The 20109-nt window shown below is 42.4% G+C and overlaps 1 protein-coding gene across 1 annotated transcript; it reads right to left on the bottom strand.

The window, feature by feature from the left end:
• Nucleotides 1-1304: 1304 nt before the first annotated feature.
• Nucleotides 1305-3513, bottom strand: LOC147880267 (glucan endo-1,3-beta-glucosidase 8-like). Its single transcript, XM_087370911.1, has 2 exons — nucleotides 2974-3513; nucleotides 1305-2420 (listed from the first exon to the last, which is right to left on the bottom strand). The coding sequence occupies exons 1-2, from the start codon at nucleotides 3360-3362 to the stop codon at nucleotides 1310-1312; spliced, it is 1500 nt and encodes a 499-aa protein (XP_087227037.1). The 5' UTR covers nucleotides 3363-3513; the 3' UTR covers nucleotides 1305-1309.
• Between the last annotated feature and the right edge of the window lie 16596 nt (nucleotides 3514-20109).

The following is a 20109-nucleotide window of genomic DNA, read 5'->3' as shown; positions in this document are numbered from 1 at the left end:
AGCTCTGCACAAAAGATGTATGAGAATCCACAACATGACGATGACGACTTGTAGTACTGAAATGACACTTTTCTACAGTGGCAACCACCAACTAACATCGAGATTGCTCACCTTTTCTACATAAATGCATAGAAAGATAAGCACGCATACATGACATTCGTTCGCATGTTTTGGGTCACACAAAGGTGAGCATCTTTCATGAGGTACCCACACCCTAGGATCATAGGGGTCCCCAAGGGGAGGAGTGTGTCTATGTTTGTCAAATGTCAATAATAATATCAAGGGTCACCAAAGCATTTATCAAGTGCCAAGGGTCCCTAAGGGGAGTCTAAGTGGGTGTCAATTTATAGACACATCCCCAGACTCCAAGGATCCTCGAGGGGAAGCGTGTGTGTGTCTGATACTTTTGGACAAAAGAGTGGAAGGCATAGGAAATCAGCTTCAAGTAGCTGATTGCCGAGAGAAAACCAAGGCAAGATTTGCCCTTTCTTGAGAGAAAACCGGGGCCAGATTTGCCTTCGTTTTTGATCGGGATTAGCGACCGGGTTGGATTCCCGATCATCAACGACGATGGGGAGGCGACAACCACATGTGTAGATCTCATTAGTTGGCACGACAAGTCGACGTTAGGGTGGCGATTGGTTTGCGAGCGCATGTTAGTTCGACTGTGGTAGATGTGCCGGCGAGACGTGTTACCGATTTCCGCTGACTTCCCTCAGTGTTGAGGATATGTGGATGTTGCAGCAGCATATGTGAGGAAGAAGTAATGCCAGTTGTTTTCCAACATTCCTTTTAGCTTTTTGTAACATTCCTAGAGGCTCTTTAAGCATATGTTCTTGATGGGATGCGCGGATGTTTGTCGTTCTTCGAAATGTATAAGAATTCATTCTAGCACGCTGGTACAAATGAAAATCACAACGTTCGATGCTCGGAATCAGCAATGAACAGTGTAGAACAAAATCCCCTCCAAACATGCATGCACAAGCACATTAACACACCAAGCGGTGTGATTGCTCACAACTACCGATTGTAGAAGACTACGATCGTCTTCTTCCATGTTTATCCACAAACGAATGTGATCTATCGCGTCACACAAACCGAAATCACAAAGAGAAAAATCGAAAACCACTTCACTTAATCTTCCCGCCGGAAGAAAGATTGCCGGAAATGTCAATTTGTTTTGTCCCTGTGGTCATTTCATTGACGGTACGTATCGTGTAACTAGCAACATTTCAAAAAAGGAGGCATATCATATATTTGAGCCTATGCGAAGAAGTATGTACAAGTGTTGAGACCTTCCATGTTCTGATCACAGTAGCAAGATACAAAACATGACTGTGACAATTGATGATAAAGCCGATGTCCGTTTCCAAGTGTTGCAAGCGTTGGCCGAGGAATAGGCGATTTGCACTATAAATTCACAATTGTTTAGCGATGGGTTACGGGTAACGACCTTGCCGAGACCATTGAAAGAGCAGGTACCAAGCTGCTGATTCTGCCTCTGAAAATATTGGTTGAATGCATATGAAGCGTTCCCATTGGCATCGAGATAAGGATGGCAAGAGCAGCCGTAGCCAAGAGATGTGCAATCCGAATTCGTGCATGCATATGTGACACTGTCGGTAAGAGAGGACAAGTCACTCGCATATTGGTTCAACACGCACCACTGTTGCAGCAAGAAATGCACGCCCGATGCTTGAACCAGAGCCTGCCCATTTGAACCCGAGAGAGAGAGAGAGTACTTGGGCCTGCCATCGTACCGAAATATGCCCCAATGTCTCTCAAAATTTCCAGGCGCTACGCTCTTCATATCCTCGTCAATAAGGCTGAACAGATAGAAATCAATGGCCGTATTCGGCCGTCGCGGAGTCCCCATGTTACTTGTGACGTGGTTCACAAAGCCTTGATTGAACTTCGCCGCATAATCAACATTGGCATTGACATCCCCATCAGTAGGCCAACCTATCTCTCCCACTATTATGCTCACATTGTCATACCCTGCTGTAGATAATGCTGCTACCAGCGAATCGTAGCTAGCATCGAAGACATTGTTGTATGTGTAGGGCTTATCTATAACTGGAGAAGCTGCACCGTCGAAGAATGCATAATCCACAGGGAAATGCCTGTCATTGTAGAGACTTATGAAAGGATAGATGTTGACAGTGAAGGGGCAGTTGTTTTGCGCTAGCAGGGCAACGATCTGCATCATGTTGTCTGCTAAATCACTTCTAAAAACAGAACGAGACGGGACTGAAGACGTTGAGAGAACATCAGCATTCATTGGCACAGTGGCTTTGATTTGATCCCCCAAGCCTGCATTGCTCAGTGCTTGTTGGATGTTTCTGAGCGCAGGATAAGTCGTGGTCAGGTAGCTGCCGTTGTAACTTTTCAGGAAAGGTTCGTTCCCAACAGCTACGTACCTGCAAGAGAATGCACAACGAAACTCAGAGACGAGCTCGAAGGTTCCACAGAAAACAGACAACGGATCAAATCCACCCCAACGCAAAATACGTCAATGACAGCAAACAAACGAGCCAAGCTTAGAATGCTCTACTCAAAAACTGCCGTACATACAAACTCCAAGATGTTGATGCAGCCTAGGATACAATCTAAGGCTTGAGAAGTCGTCCAAATCAACGCGACCAGAAAGACCGGAGCCCACTGACTCAAACGCCAGGCAGAGAAGATTCTGCGAAAAAGTTCTTGGTGATTACGATCGAGTTAGCGATCCTGGCTAAGTGGTGCGCGCAAAAGAGCTCAGAATGACGATGGTACGACAGCAAGGAGACAAGCTGATGTCGTGCCTTCACTCGAGTCTAATCAGTGGGGAGGAGAAGCACTAAAAAGGAACGAGGAAGCCGAGCTTTTCTGCGATTTCAAGCAACAGTACGCCGTAACATTGAAGGGATGAGCGAGTAATGCAGAAAGAGAGCAGAAAAGGAGCAACGGGGCAGTGAGTTACGATTCACGTACTTGATATTCGTTCCGCCCGAGTATGAGTAGCGAACAACATTATTCTTCACCCAGGTGTTTGCCTGAGCTGGATCCGCCATGCTGAGGAGCAGATTGTTAGGAATGCCCACCATCACCTCGATACCAGAGTTGGCTAGCGCCATGAGCGCGCTACTGTTGGAATCAAAGAGCTTCACTTTGGGTATGTGATTGTCCTTCAACATCTTGACGATCGTCTCGGGAGAGAGAGGGTGGGAAGTTTGAGTTCCCCAGTTGACACCAAGCGCCAGAGCCGACTGGGAGAGAGGTCCCCAAGGGGGAGAGAGAGAGGAGAGGATCAGAAGCGCAAGGCAAATGGGTGGTTTGCTGGTGCGAATGGGGAAGCAATATGGAGGAGGATGAGGGGTCATATTGGTGAAGGAAAAAGGAGGATATAATGGGCTGCGGTCGTATACAAAAAAGAGAAGAAAGTAAACGATACGATGCAAAATGGAAAGGAAAACAGAGACAGACGATGCTAGAGCTGCATGCCAGAGCAAGAATGGGACATCAGAGGAGAGCGCGCACACAGACACAGGGAGAGAGAGAGAGACAGACAGAGAGAGCGAGCAACGAGAATGGATGGATGAGAAAGAGATAAGCACTTAAACAAGGACTGAGAACAGGAAACTTAGAGCGAGATGCCATGAAGATGCTGTAGTTTGTTGCTTGCAAAATCAGGGAAGGAGAAGAAGAGGAAAGCATCCAAGGGATGAAGTGCATGAGAGGGATGGAGTGCAGGACGAGGAGGAAGAAGAAGCATCAAAGGGATGGAGTGCATATACACACATACTCACATACACTGCTCTTTGTTGGCTGTGTACTGCAACACGCTACATACACCAAGGCACTCGAGCCCCGAGTGGATTTCCCCTATATATATATTTTGTCCTTGTAGCTTATACATTTTGTCGTGTGGCATTCCCTTTAGTGCTCCAACAATGTGGGGTGGATTTCTGTGTAATACTCTTGTTGTGGTGAGGCCCCCCGTGTGAGCCCCTTCTTTTGTGCTCAAAAATGTGGCTGGTGTTGGCTGAGTTTTTTGTTTTGCTCATTGTTCTTCATCGAGCATACTAAATTGCAACTCTTCAAGTAGGTTTTCATCCACACTTTTTTTTTTTGGGTGAAATCTACACGCAGCACACACACACATTTTTTTTAGTGAAAGCTACACACAACACACTTTTTTAACTGAAACACACACACACATTCTTTTTGTGGGAAAACACACACACACACCCCATTGCCTGCCTACCTTGCCAACGGATCTTTTGGCCCCCCTCCCTCCCAAGTAACTACCACCTACATCATAGTCATATCGTCCTCTCTTGTATTTGTTAATGGCACCTATACCACTAATCCCATCTTGTAAGCTACATATAAATAAAGCCATCAATCCCTTGCTCCCCTCTGCTCTCTCTCTCTTGAATATTATTTGACATCCCTTCTATACATCATATCACCTTGTATGTCTTGTAAAACATAGTACATCCTTTCTCTCCACATGGCATCTTCTCATTGCCACATTTTGCTGGCATTCGATACTTCAACGTTTCATATTGTTGTCCCATCGAAATTTCAATCGCTTGCTTAATCCCCTCCAATTCAATCACAACCCAACTCCCTCTAATTTTCATCCCTTTCAACAAGCCACAACATATCAACAATCTCAATCCTGTTCCAATGAGCCATGGCATATCAACAATTTTAGTCCTATTTCAAAAAGGCCCATCATATAAAAAACTTTAGTCCTGTTCCAACAAACTTCGACATATCAACCACTGTAGCGTCACTATACCACGCAGACGCTACGGGTATACAAATGAATACACAGCGCATCATCTACTAGAAACACAAAGAACAAGAAAAGAAGAAGATCACCATAACACTACATAAGATGTATATAACTCAGAGCAAGAGCTCATATATCTCTCTAGGAAGAACAGAGTTTGAATGCTAGTAATAGCATGCGTACAAGGACAAGATGTCAGTTAGGAACCGTTGAACAACCGAACCGTCACCCATTGCGACTAACCTACCCGTGCACACCTCTCACAGTCATTGCTGCTGCTAACCCGCATGGTTATGCAATAACACATGGCACTCACGGTGGACTATGCAAATCTACAATAGATACCCATCCCCTATGACAGACATCATTATGTGCTCATGTATTTGTGCAACAATCATTTTGGGTAGAGCCTCAGCAGAGAACCAGGTGCAACTTAGGAATATCACAACCAAATCACTAAGGACAAACAAGCATCTCTTTTTGAATCTATATGTACTAATAAGTAAGAATTGGGTTGTCATCGCTTGCTTGTGCAATAGCACACAGTGCTCTGGGTGCTCTTCGAACTATGAGGCTACCCAAAAGCCGTCGCTGCGAACTCTTACTCTTCATCCAAACTCGAACCACACTGCAAGTGTGCACCAGGAACCCCAACTTTGCTCAGTCCCGCATCACCATGTTCACTCAACTGTAGTCACAATTACTTTGCAGGCTCAACTCCACTCAAATTTGCATTAGCAGTCTCTTGTTGCCTCTTTCGCAACCATATCTTCAACCGCCACTGATCCTTTTCCATATCCATGAGCCCACTGTAATGGATGTGGTTTTGACCAATCCACTGGCTGATGCGCAGGTCACTGCTCAAGAGGAAGTATCTCTTCAATCCATGCACCCTTCAACAGTTGTTGTTGCCAGTGCTCTTCTTACGTAGCTGGATGCTCTATTACAATCGGCTTGTAAGAAGGGGGATCAAGCAGACCAGGGAAACGAGTGTGCTTATTGTAAAACTTCTCCAAAAACTGATCCGCTTCATTCCACCAAGGAGGGCGAGGAGGTAAGGACATGTTGAAGGACTAGGCACACAGCTCGAACCAAAAACAAATGGAATGCCTTTGCTGCTTCAAAACCTGTACCTTTCTACTTGAGCAAGCAATAGCTTCCACGATGTCTTGAGCCAATTCCTCATACTTTGTGTGCCAATCTTCCTCAGCAGGTACTGATCAGCAGTAGGTACTGACTCCACAACCACCCCTTGCTTCCACCTTGCTTGAACCTCTAGAGTAAGATAATAACTTTCCATCCACATATCATGCAATTGATCTAGCACTCGTCCCCTGCAAAGTGCCCACCCGAAACCCCGCAATGTGCTTTCATCAAAAGTGCCTCTTGCTCATGAGACTGACACATCGTAGCAAGGCCTCCATCAAATGTCATCGATACAATTGGTCTAGCACTACTTCAAAAGATCGGCTTCGCAACACCAATCCCTTCCTTTGAACTTGATTTAGGTTCTTGGGCATCACCCCAGTGGTCAGGAACGACAACATCTCATCATACAACCATGGGCTTTCCAGAACCACCTCCGGCTTAATGTCTATTGGAGATAGCCGCTGCAAGCTCAACATCAGGGAACTCATCTTCTACTCTAGTTGGCATCTCCCCAGACTCCAATCGAGATAAGTAGTTGACCACCACATGCTAGGATCCTGGCCGATGGATGACATCAAAATCATATTCCTGCAACAACAACACCCAACGTGCCAATCGACCCGTAATATTTTACTATTTTACTAAGTATAGCAATGTAGAATGGTCAACATGAAACACAAAGGGTCATCCCAGCAGGTAATGCCGAAATTTCTTGATTGAATAGATCATTTCTAGTCCTTCTCATTCAGTGATAGAATAATTCTTCTCAGTTGTCAAAAGTCGTTGGCTCGCATAATAGACCGGGCAATACCATTTGTCAGCATCCTCCTGCATTAGTACACTACTAATGGCTCTATCCAAAGCATCAACAAACACATGGCAATTTTTCTCCCAATCAAGGGACATCAACACTGGTGCGCATGAGAGCTGAATTTTGAGCTGCCTGTATGACTTGTCACACTCCACTGTCCACAGCAACGCCTTCGGCTCTACATGAGCTAGCACATTTAGGGGAATGGCCTGTGAGCCAGAAATTGCAAATGTCTGCCATGCCATCAGATTTGACCCAGGAACCATAGGCACTCTTTAGGCATTATAGGTGCAGGTGCTTATATGATCACGGCCACTTTGTCTAGATTGACCGCAATTCCTTCTATCGAGATGACATGACACAGGAGTCGCCCGCTTCATACTACGAACATGCATTTCATGGGATTCAAACTGAAAGACACCTCCCGACAATGCTAGAAACACTTTCGCAGATGCTCCAAGTGCTCCATGAATGTTCCAAACATACTGAGGTCGTCCAAAAAGATCCGCATGAACAACAAATATGAACCAAAAACTTCCTACATGGCTTATTTAAAAGTGGAGGAAGCGTTCCATAGTCCAAACCACATCACTATGCACACATATACTCCCCACGATGTCATAAATGATGTCTTTCGCTGATCTTCCGGAAGTGCAAAGTATTAGATGATTGGGGTTTAAAAGAAATGATCATCAAAACTAATAAACAAGACGTTTGCATACCCACAAATCCTCGAAAGGTTTTGAGCAGTTATCCGCCTAAGGATCTAGAAGTTACCGACCCATTTCCTCAAGTTACCGACCCATTTCCTCAAGATGTAGAGTCACAATTGATGGAACTATAAATACTTCCCCTTGGTGAGATTGATATTTTCCAAGTGGCTGCTGAGACGAGCTGCTGACATCATACAAAAATTGAAAGCTAAGAAAGTCGCTAAGCAAAAAAAATTATTTCCAAGCAACTTCACCGAAGACATTGAAGGAGAAAGGGAACTAGCCAAGACATGCAAAAAAGAAAGTTGAAAACACAGTAATTGAACTTAATATCTTCAAAGAGCGCTAGCGATGAAAGACCTATGCATTTTTACTACAAACACTTTGCAAATATAGTAATCGATTGGCTTATCTTGAAACACTTCCCAAACTAGTATCTTACGTTTCTTGGAGAGCATACATCCTTTTATACATTTTCGATGAGGATCGATTCCGAGGATCTTACAACTTGACCCTTGCAATCGACCCAGCACCCACTGGTATGGTCACCAGCAAAGTGAGGGTGAATAAAGACTTATCGAGAACCTTTACTCAAACACTTTAGAAGCGTGATTACTTCGACTACTAGTACAGTGTCAACCTAGGGCTATTGAATACCGTTCTGGTATACCTAGCCCTATCCGAAATACCCCAAGGCATATGATAGGCTATCAAATGTAGTCAAGCTCCAAACTTATACACGGCAATCACATCATATTACCTATCAAAGATGATCAAGAACGCAGCGAAATACACTCAAAGACGCAATAATAACCCGCCAAGGACACAAGCAAGTAGAAGAGCCAAGGAAATCCACCTTCCACCAATCCTGCTCTAGCTACACCAAAACAAAGCTAGAAGGAGCAACAAGTGTCTAGGAGAAGTGCATGCTACGAACATCCATTTCATACAACCAACCAAAAATCAAGAACTCGAATAGATCGACCCAAAGAATGCAACCCATGCAACATCTTTAGTATTTCCAAGCAACGACAATGTTTCGCTTGTTGCAAAGGGAGGATAAGACAACCAAATAATATATGTATGCATAGATACTAGAATCAATATCACTTATACAAATCTCCAACCACTAGGAATCCTTTCTTTGTTGCAAAGTATAGAAGCGGAGGATGCCAGCGCAGAGGCAAACCTCCAAGTAGCACCAATCTCTTCATCACTACAAGCAGAGGAGCCCAAGAAGAGCACAGAACCAAGTAGTCTATCCAAGAGAAAATCACAGCAAGCAACAATGATACTAGCAAGAGAGACAAAAGAGATTCACAAGCAAAGGAATCATAGAAGGTGAACATGATGGAAATGAGAGATCAGTAAAATGGTAGAGCAGTATAGAATTTTGGAAGTAAATCTTCAAAAAAGGGCACCATGGCTCACAAGACAAAAGCTAGAGAGGAGAGAGAAGGAAGGGACAGAGGGCTTGCAAAGCAGAGAAAGAAGATCTGAGGAGGAAGAGACATGAAATGAGGAACAGAGCAAGAAAAGGCGGGTGAGGCTCTCAAAAGATCCTCATCACCATATCAAAGAATGATTCTACCCTAAAGCCCATATGATACCTAATTTAATCTTTATCCTATCTCACCCTATCCCTACCCCGTACACATCCTAACCATGATATCCCTAAACCACTGCTCTCCACATATCCTACCCATCATATCCCCACACTAACCCCACATGATAGCAAGCTTTACACACCCTTTAAACTACCTTGCACAATTTCCATAGATAGAGAAGGCAAAACAAACGCTTAGGCCTTTGCCTTTGGTAGGCCAAAATTGAACATAAGTGGCCACTGTAAGTACGAGGAGGCTAATTTAGCTGGTGCAAATTGGCATGGTAGGAACATGCCCAAAGAAAACCAAGAGTAGGTGGTTGTTATTGCATAACCATGCGGGTTAGTAGCAATGACTACGAGGGGTGTGCGCGGGTAGGTTAGTCGCAACGGCTGACGATTCGGTCCTTCAATGGTTCCTAACCGATATCTTGTTCTTGTATGCATGCTATTACTAGCATTCCACCTTTGTTCTTCCCAAATAGATATATGAGCTCATGCTCTGAGTTATATACATCTTACACACTGTTATGGTGATCTTCTTCTTTTCTTTTTCGATGTGTTTCCAATAGATGATGCTCTGTGTATTCATTTGTATACCCTGTAGCGTCTGTGCAGTATAGTGACACTACACATTGGTAATCACGATGTGCATTCTTACTACGCACGCAAGGAAAGTTGTGATCTGGCGAATGACATATCTCCGATACAGTGTTTTCGTTCTCATGTTATCCTCTTCCTGGTGGAATTGTGGAGGAACGTCGCATGGACGGTTGCAAGCATCACCACACACTCATGCAACAGTTCAAGAGGAGATTGTAGTAGTAAGGCATCACATTTGGAGATTTCAAAATGAGCTCCTTCTAATGTGGACGGAACCACAACACCCTACTTACGGTATGGCAAGCGTAGAGATTGCCATGACCAACCTGATTCGGTGGTCTTTGGAGCATATTATACACTTGATGTCCTCACAGTAAGCATGCATGCAAACACGTTTGTAGGGTCCTCCCGATCCCTTGACACCAATGACACGGATACATCGGAGGAGGAGTGGCCCCGATCATGGCAACAAGATGTCTCCGAGTCCCTCTGGCGGATCCGATCATTGCTAGGGGACACCTTCGCATTCATACTCACCACCTCGTATGCACTCAGGTCTGCGTGTACGGGTCTCCTTAGATGGACGCAAGGTGTTGAGTGCATCTCTTCACCGACAGTAGTTTTGGCAGCCTCATGCAATCTCTTCGATCAGGGGAGCACCATCAAGAGGAGTTGGACCGATCGTTTAACTCGCAAGAGGGGGAGAGATGGCGGGCCAAGTTAAGTACACCAAGCTTTTGGGGAAGAAAAGAGATGACCCTGATGCTCATGTCAGGCAATTTGAGAAGGTGTATGTGGTCAATAACCCATCACCCATGGTGGCACTCCAACAAGAGGCAGCTTTTGAATCGACCTTGGTGGGTAAGGCATCAAGGTGGCTTGCAGAGTATGCGGTGGACCATTTCACCATATATGATCTCATCTGCACTGCATTCTTGAGACGGTTTTGTAAAGAGAAAAGGATACCATAAACTCTGGAAGGATTGGGGTGGTTGGATCAGGGAGATCAAGATCTGGAAGATTATGCAGCCCAATTTTGTCTAGTTCTGCAATGTGTTCCTGTGGCAGATTGGCCTGCCCAGGAAGTAATGAACGACTACTTCACTTTGGGGTTGTCCCGTGCTTTGCAGACGGCATTGGCTCCAGTCGATTGGGTCCAAACAGACCTCACAACGGTTGTGGAACAAGCGGTGTGAGCGGGAGAGGCTCTGCATGACAAAGTGGCCAAGAATCGCAAGTCCTCAAAAGCCAAAGCCAAGAAGAAATTGATGAAATCCAAGAAGTCAGAGGACAGTGATTAAGGTTCAGAGGATGATAATTTTGAAGAGAGCCTTGAAGAAACCAGCAGTGAGGAGTCCAACTCAAAAGCGGAGAAGAAGACCCGGAAAGCCTCTAAAGGAGGAAAGGTCGCTCCAGGGACTTCCAAGGATGGCTCAACTGGCAAAGCATTGAAAGGATTATGCTACACACACTGCCATAATCTGGGGCATTCAGCAATGAAATGGTGTGCGATATGCATGACCAACACCCACAACACAACGGGTTGCCACTATAACAATCACGGGCAACGCGCAAGGGGTCAATCGTAGTAGCCAGCTTCTAGCACCAAGATCCGAGAGCATCCTATGTGCAAGAGGAGCATCCATAATCAATGGGCCAGAGAGGCGGTGGCCGCAGTCGTGGACACAGTGGTGGAGGTCATGGGCTAAATCGACCGAAAACACGTTTATTCTATTTGGGAGAAGCTCATTGATAGAATGAATGCCTGGACGCTCAAGAGTGGGATCTTCAATGAGCAGAGCAGCAAAAGTTGATGGGGAAAATGCCAAGTGCCTCCATGGTGCACATCCGTCGGTGTGCCTGAAAATCAGTATCATCACATGTGCTGGCAGAAAACTCTAGGGTGCGGCCACAAAGAAAGGTGGCATGATGCTGGATTGGCCAATACAGGAGCAACTGTGATGGCAGAAGAGGCTCCTTTAATAACGTCAATTGAGCAAGAAATGGCGACCGAGGTGTCACATAAGATGCAATTTGCAGATCCAATTGCCCAATTGGAGCCGGAGATTGTCCAATAAAAGTTCAAACTTCATCTACCGAGCAATGGTCCGAATGTAATTGAAGCAGCTCCACTTTTGGTGTCTAATCAAGCTAGGAGGTGAGCAATTTCACCACAAAGGGAGTCGGAAATGGATCTCATTTTGGAGGCACCTATACAGATTGCTTGGTAGGTTGCTCAACTTGGTACCTAGATTCCATCGACAATTGCTACAATCCCTCAACAAGGAGTCCTAAGGAGTCAGAGCCAGAAGAGGTTGGTGTATGCCAAGCTAATTCTTCTCCGGTGCTGGTAGTTCCTCTCATGGATATGAGGATTCCATGATGATTATGTGGCAAAAGCACAAGGCCGGACTTTTGAGCAAGTTCTGGTTGACGGAGGTTCTGGAGTCAACATCATCACCTTGAAGACATGCCAGAAGATGGAATGGATGTCATGGGAACCGGCGCCGTTCCTAGTCCGCATGGTGGATCAGCGTCGAGTTGACCATTAGGGATCTTACGAGTAGTAGTTTTGGAGGTGGCCAGCATTTCGTTCGTCATCTCCTTGGTGGTGTTGAATATGGAAGCTCCGACACTAGAATACAATGTGCTCTTGGGAAGGTCAAACAAAATTGGGAGCACAATATTATCTCTATGCGAAGATGCAAGAACAAGATGCAATGGGAGTAGCGACACCCTTAGCAAATGCAGTGCGACCCGTACTAGCAGAGATGGTGAATATGGCGGATGCCCTAGACAATGAGACGAAGAAGAGGCATTCCTCAAAGCCAACCCGAATTTGGTACCGCTATTTATGGTCGATGTGGAAGGAAGTACAGAGCATTATCTTCAGCAGAATCTTTTTGCGGGCTCCATCAGTGCATTCCAGGATGAGGTGGCCGAGCAGCAACAAGCGGCAGTCGACATGGATTTGTGAGATCTTCTGTAGTAGTAGGAGCGAGGATTTGAGGAATGGATGAGCCAAATCACAAGGGAGAATTCTAAACCGCGCTAGGAGCACAACTGACAAGGACTTCTCTGATGTGTTTGCCTGGGACTATGCTGACATGGCTTGGATCTGAACTTCTATCAACATTGGGTGAACTTCAAGCCGGATGCAACTCCGACCAACACACAAAGGTATCGAATGAATCTACATGTGGCCAAACAAGTGCGAAAGAAATTGGAGCACTTATTGAGGGTGCGATTCATAGCATCAATTGAGAATCCATAATGGATCTCACTAATTGTCATTGTGCCCAAGAAAAAAAAAAGTTTCAGATTTGTGTGGATTACCGCAAGCTGAATGTGCCCACGGTACCGGCTCCTTTTCCTCTACCTTACATGGACTCAATGCTTGATGAATTGGCGGGTCATGAGGTGTACTCATTTCTGGATGGGTATAGTGGGTACAACCAAATCTGGATGGCTCCATTGTCGGCTCTCCTTAAGTTTGAAATCCACTGTCAGCTCTCTCTTCTGGTTGTTTTTTGTAGTCGACATACATAATCCTTTCTTCGTTGGCACTCATTGATTACCTTACTATCTTTTGGGTTCTCTTGTGGATGCCCTCGAATTCTATCCTTTCTAATTTCCTCTTTGGCTTTCAAATAAAAGAGTAAAGAAATCTCGATAGAAGTGAAATATCTTGCACTCTTGCAAATGGAGATGATGATACAAACATAGGTCATTCTCAATCGGAGAGATACTATATTGATATTAGTATTAACACACTATTCAAAATTTTTGGACTCTCTCTCCTGGTTTGGATTTTTTTTGGAGCATATCCTCTCCACTCAACTTCACTTAGTGAGCTTAAAAATTGGGTTTTTTAGAGCACTAAATGGGTCACTTATATACAAATATGGCCTTATTAAGCTAAAAAGTCAAGTGGTGACCTCTAATAAAAAAAAATATGGCTCAATGAAGCTATAATTCCCAAACTTGTGCATGGTGCCCCCATCCAATAACTATAATAATAATAATAGTAGTCTCCTAACTCTAGTTCAAATTTAACAGTATGCTGATAAAGTGAAAATATGACACCATATGAAAAGAGTTTGTTGAATTCAACATATAAGTGGCGTATAGATATACCATTTTTTTGAAAAAAAAGAGTTTATTGAACTCAATATATAAGTGGTATATAGATACACCCTTTTTTTGAAAAACAACCATTTGTATGGAAAAAAGCATACAAAACATTATTTATGCATCTAAATCTCGTTCAGAGTCATCAGATTCATGTAATGTATTTGCGCTTGATGGGTTAAGTCTTGCCAAATAATGTTTAATATGGACATGACTTGGATCAGGGATTGTGATACATTTTTCAACATTGTATCCATGCTTCTTTTTAAAACTTTGTGTCTTCGATTTCTAGGAATGAATAATGCTATTGACTTCCACCTCTATTAATCCCTCATTATTTGGAACCCGTTCACATTTCTTTTGCAAGCATCCCTCATAGAGTTGTTTTATTGTATATCTTCTCGAGAGATTTTTCAATGGCTTTGGTTCATACCATAAAACTGTGAATGTTATGGGAGTTCCCTTGTCAAACTTTTCTATCTTAGCAACCTTTGCAGACCAATTGGGCCACCTTGGTCATCTAACTCTGAACCTAGATCAGATGCCCAAACTGTAACAAATAGACCCTCTTCAATCTCATTAGATGGTATAAACTCTGGTAAGGGTTGCCACAATATTTTTGAGGTAAAAGGCATTCCTCTACTTCCTCCATATCTACTAACATATTTATATCCAAAGGAAAACTTGGTGACCTAGCTTGTTCCAGCCAAAAGGATTCACAGTATTCAATGCTCATTAAGTTTTCTTGTCTTTTTAAAGATTGGATAAGTGCTTCAATTGATTTAATTGTCTCCAAATTCTTAGTTGATTGCTCATGATATTTTTGCATCATACTTTGAAGATGTTTAATGAAGGCTTTCAAGCCTTTCATTTCATCTATGTCAAGTGATTTGTTTTTTGCAATAACAAATCTAGTTTCCTCCAATGGAATTATTCATTGTAATAAAGCATATGACTCACTCCATAAATGATCTCCATCTACTGCGTAGTGCTTCCATTGCATCACTAGAATATTGTTATGCATGTGAAACCGAAAGTAGTGTGGATGTGTGTGTCCTATTAGGGCATCATCTCCTGCTTGTAAATGTGGCTATATGAATGCTCTCCAATCTACCATCCTCTCTAAGATAGCCACTTAAATTGATTCTTCCTTGCGAGACCCTACCAATTCGAAATAGCATATCCTCCATTGTCAAAACATCCATTGACTTCAACTCACCAGAGATAACACTGAAGATTTGATCTATGTCTTCATGTGTATGGCCGACAAGAAGAAAGGAAACTTCCACTTCTTCAAATATTTTCAAACCAACCAGCATAGAGCATAAAGCAAATATATAATTATTCTTGTTCTCTCTCCAAGATTTATCAGCTTGTATTCGCAATGTGTTAGGTAAACATTTGCGAGCATCTCTGACCTTTCTTATTGCTTTCATGATTGATGTAACAACCTGGTTACTATCATGGTCATGCAAACTATCAATCCATACATCACAAAAGATTCAGTATCAATGTACTAATACTCCACACAAGTGTGTTTTTAGTCCACGTTTGCCCTCCACTGCCGGTGGGATATGTCTATATCATGGCAAAGTTGTTGTATTATGGTCCATGCCATCAATGGTGATGCACATGGACTTATCGACATGTGAAATAGCTTCCTCTCTCCAAGAAGCATACAACTTTCGAGCATCCTGCACATGACGTAAATGGATTGATCACCATTTAATATATCTTCCTTGCTATTGCTCACATTTACTATGTTCAATGGAATTTTTTAATTCATCACATGTCTTACATTTTGATATCCTTTGCTTTGATGGTGTCTTGACATGGAAAAAATCTCTACACCAAATTTTGTACAAGGTTGATGGTGAAATCATGCTCTCGTCTCTGTCTTGTAAAGTTTTATTGATAGTTTCTAGGACGACCTTCTTTGTCATTCCCAAAGGAAGATGTTGTTGACATTCGACACGTCCATCTAGCATTGTTTGTTGAAGATGAGGCTGTGGTAATGCATGGTCTTCAAGAACTTAGTTTAATGTTGCCGTTGCATTTATAGTGCTTCCATGGCATTTAAGCTTGTAGGTATTTCCATGAATTGTATGAACCACTTTTTCTTTCATCTCTGCCCAGATGGTCCAGTATGTGCCATGTGATAGTCCAATTAACCATTGATATCCTTGATTGCAAATGGGTCTCCCATTAACCATGGGTTTCAATCTAGGTTTACAGTGTCTTGTGCTCAAATCTTGATCAGTGCCTTGATGAAGAAAGCATGAAAACTCTTAAAGAAGATAGTTATGTCTATTAGGCACTGTCTTACTCCAAATACCAAGGCGTATGGCTACACAATCATCTTTCCCAACTTTTATAATGCAAAGTCTCTTGCAACAAACTCGCATAAGCATCCTTTCCATATTCTCCTCAGATAACATTACATGTCTCTTTGGTTCTAGAATTGATGCCCGGATTCTTCACTTCTTCACACTCACATACTTTCTTTTTGTAAATAGTGTCTTGCATTTTTCAGTTGTAAGACCATCAAACCTCTAATCCATTTCCCTTGAATCTTCATCTCTATAATCAAATGCTGTGTGGGCTTGAGAATTATTTGATGCCTTATAATATCTTGGAAATGGCAATCTGGTAGACATGTTCATTGATGTCAATTTGTTACCAATGCCTCTTGAATTTTGTGGTTGAACTCTTTCTCCTTCGTAACTCAAGATTCTCCCATCTATATTCTCCGGCATGCTAGCAACAATATTATGAACAAAATGACAAGTCTCAGATTCTCTGCCCCCTTTGTCTTGCATTCGAGTGGTAACATCATGATCATTGTTACTAATATCATCAATTCATGTTATTGCATCACTTATCCCATCGATCTTTGCGTGTATTTTTCTTTGTGGTCCCATCTTATTACTCTCAACACAAGACAAGTCTTCTATATCAGTAAGCATGTTTGAGTCACTTGCAATACAAGACAAGTCTTCTATACCAGTGAGCCTGTTCGAGTCACTTGCAACACATGACAAGTCTTCTATACCAGTGAGCTAGTCCGAGTCACTTGCAACACAAGACAAGTCTTCTATACCGGCAGTGAGCCTGTTCGAGTCACTTACAACACAAGACAAGTCTTCTATACCAATGAGTATATTTGAGTCACTTGCAACATAAAAAACCTTTTCTGCATCAACATATGTTACTATAATGTCCACAATACCTGTGAGCATGCCACTATGATACTCTTGACCACTACTATAGCTTCTTATCAATTTGGATCCCATTTGTGTTATAATCCTTTTCTTCTGATAATATTCTGTTGTGTCTTCCATGACATTGAAGGAAACTGTCTTGGGCAAACTTGATTTCAAGAAAGCTAACCCCCATTTACAAGTACTATGAACTTATAGATGAGACGTAGTATTATGGACGTCTAGATGTGAAGTACTATCCATTGCATTTTAAATGACACCTACACTGGTCAACTTAATTATCTCCACTATACAGAGAAAACTCTGAGCATATTCCTTAAAGTTGCCAATTGCTAAAACTTCTCCGAAGCAAGATAACATCTCTACTTTTTTCCTCTCAAAATAAGTTTTCTTGATATCTTGAAAGTATGACATCTTTGGAACAATTTCGTCTTGGTCCTAGAGCGTTCTGTGTGCTTACATATCAAATATGTCACATTGTAAGATATCTCCCAATGTTTCAAAGTCTCCATGTGGATATTTTAAATGTTTCAAGATTTACAATGTTGGTGATTGTCACTACACATCTTCTCTCACCATAACATTGGAAATGACACACATTCATAGGATCAAGACTATGAATTCGTCCAAAAGCCACCACTTCATTCTTCTTATATAACACCACATCCATACCCTTTGTTAGGTTGAATACCTGTTTTATGTATAAAAATAGATTAGCAACTCAAAAAAAGACACAATAAATAATCATTGAGCTTATTTTTACTTAATAACTTTTATATCAAAACTAGCCAGAGAAGGCATTAAACCTAAACCCTACATCCTAAACTTTAAACAATTAATACCAAAACATCTTAACCACCGTAAATCCTAAGCTTTAAACATTTAATCCCTAAACCTTTAACCCTAAATCCTAAACTCCTAAACACTAAATCCTAAACCCTAAACCCTAAACCCTAAAATTCTAAATCCTAAACCCTAAATCCTAAATCCTAAATCCTTAACCCTAAACCCTATATCCAACCTGTTCCACAAGTCAAGAAATTTCTTGATTGTTGGGAGATATATCCAACCTGTTCCACAAGTCAAGAAATTTCTTGACTTGTGCAACAGGTTGGATATATCTCCTAACCTGTTGCTCAAGCAACAGGTTGGGGGATATATTCTTGACTTGTGCAACAGATTGGATATATCCCTAACCTGTTGCTCAAGTAACAGGTTGGGAGAAATATCCAACCTGTTGCACAAATCAAGAAAATTCCTTGATTTTTGCAATAGGATCAAATCATTTGAGGTTCAAAGCTTGTGCTCTTGTGATAAATATACCATAGAATATCAACAAGTATCACCTTGTCACATATTGGACTATCAAACTTTTTATGATCATGTGCATTAGAACATATGAAACTTTATAAGAGTTATGGGGGGAGTATCTCCAACAAAAAAAAAAGTGACAAAAAACATGCACCCAAATTTCCACCTAGGCATGTGTAAAACCTCCTGTATAGAGATGATTCTCACCTTGCACTTTATGTAAAGACTAATTCTTACAAACACTAGGATTTATCTTTAAGCATACAACATTTTAAGATCAAATCTCAAGGCTGCAATTGCAAATATAAGGACCAAACCACTCTAAAATGATTTATGAAAACATATCTTCCATGGACAAACCTTTCTACAAGATTGTTGATAAACTGAAAGGAAAGCATGGAGTGAACACAAACTGAGAATTCTTGCTTATGGAAGGAAGAAAGTGAGGTCCTTAAGTAGGCACCTCTTACATGATCACTGACATCACTGATGACCTCTGAGCTCCACAATCATCTCCTCAATCTGCTCCTAGATTCTCTCAATCATCCTATGTGGCTTCTACCACCACCTAACAGTGCTTATGGGCACCTAACTGTGCCTCTAGCACACACACATAGAAACCAAGGTGTGCCTGGGGCATACACCTTGAGATATCCCATCATACCCCCCCTCAAGGGAATGCCTCAGGCCATGTCAAGGATACATCTAGTCTCATAGTTTCTCATGCCATCTCATGGTGGTCAAGGATAAATCTATGGCTAGGTTCTCATGCTAGCAAGGGGTTCCCAAGGGAGTGAAGTAAACAAAAGGGATACAAAAGACCTTCCAATGGTTATCTCCCTTGCATGTACATGCACACAATGTCTGCAGGAGGTACCATGGAGCAAAAACACATACACATGGCCTACATCATATGGTGACCAGAGGTATTTACAAAACACACAATAGTTTATTTCATTCATTTTGGAGGACTATCCAGGCTGAGTACCTTGACTCAACAAAAAGAGAGATCTGGAGCATACATGGAGATGATTCAAAAAGCATAATCTTCATAGGATGCCTCATCTTGTGGAGGCACATCAACTGAAAGTAGATTGGCAGTTTCTGACTTTGAAGTTGCTTCCTTTTTGGCTCTATAAAACTTTTCATGATGATTGTTTTTGCCACAGTGTTTGCATGGATTGATCTTGAAGTAGTCTCTTGAGAGGTTCACGATTAGTCTTCCCACAATGATTGCAAGGTGAAAACTTGCCTTTCTGGATTTTTATGGCATAGGCTGTGTCATTGCCTTTCCGGAGTTCCATGTGCCTTTCTTCTTCTTGAAGAGCAGAGATAAGACCTTCAAGATTAGGATTAGGGAGATTTTGCAAAGTGGTAACAATATATGATCATAATCTTCAGGGATACTCTTGAGCAACACTGCCATTGCATCATCTGTAGTGATTGAAGAGCTGATAGAAGCAAGTTGAGTCATGAGACTCCTCATGTAATTGACATGGGTAGCCAAAGGAGTGCCACTAACCATCTTCAATTCAAAGAAAGCAATCTTAAGTGACAATTTTGAGATGTGAGAGCTAGCACCAAAAATAATGTCAAGCTTCTGCCAAGCTTCTGAAGGAGACTCTAAGTCAGAGATGTGATGAATATAGTCATCTCCTAAGGCAAGAGCAATGATGCCATATGCTTTCTCCTCACTAGCAGGATCTCTTGCCGGGCGTGTCGGAGCTGAGGATTCTCCAGCATTGGAGGCTGTTGAAGAAGAAGTTGAAGCCGGTTTGACA

This window comes from Dipteris shenzhenensis, chromosome 32, assembly GCF_047967505.1.
Source record: "Dipteris shenzhenensis isolate YYH24624 ecotype China chromosome 32, Dip_SZ_1.0, whole genome shotgun sequence".
NCBI classification, from domain to species: Eukaryota; Viridiplantae; Streptophyta; class Polypodiopsida; order Gleicheniales; family Dipteridaceae; genus Dipteris; species Dipteris shenzhenensis.
Note: the sequence above shows the minus strand (reverse complement) of the source record. Positions and strands in the feature narration are given on the sequence as shown.

Coding starts and splice junctions, on each gene's coding strand:
- LOC147880267 (XM_087370911.1), bottom strand. CDS start 3,362: ATGACCCCTCATCCTCCTCCATATTGCTTCCCCATTCGCACCAGCAAA. Junction 2,421..2,973: donor TCGGGCGGAACGAATATCAA/GTACGTGAATCG, acceptor ATTCTCTTGCAG/GTACGTAGCTGTTGGGAACG.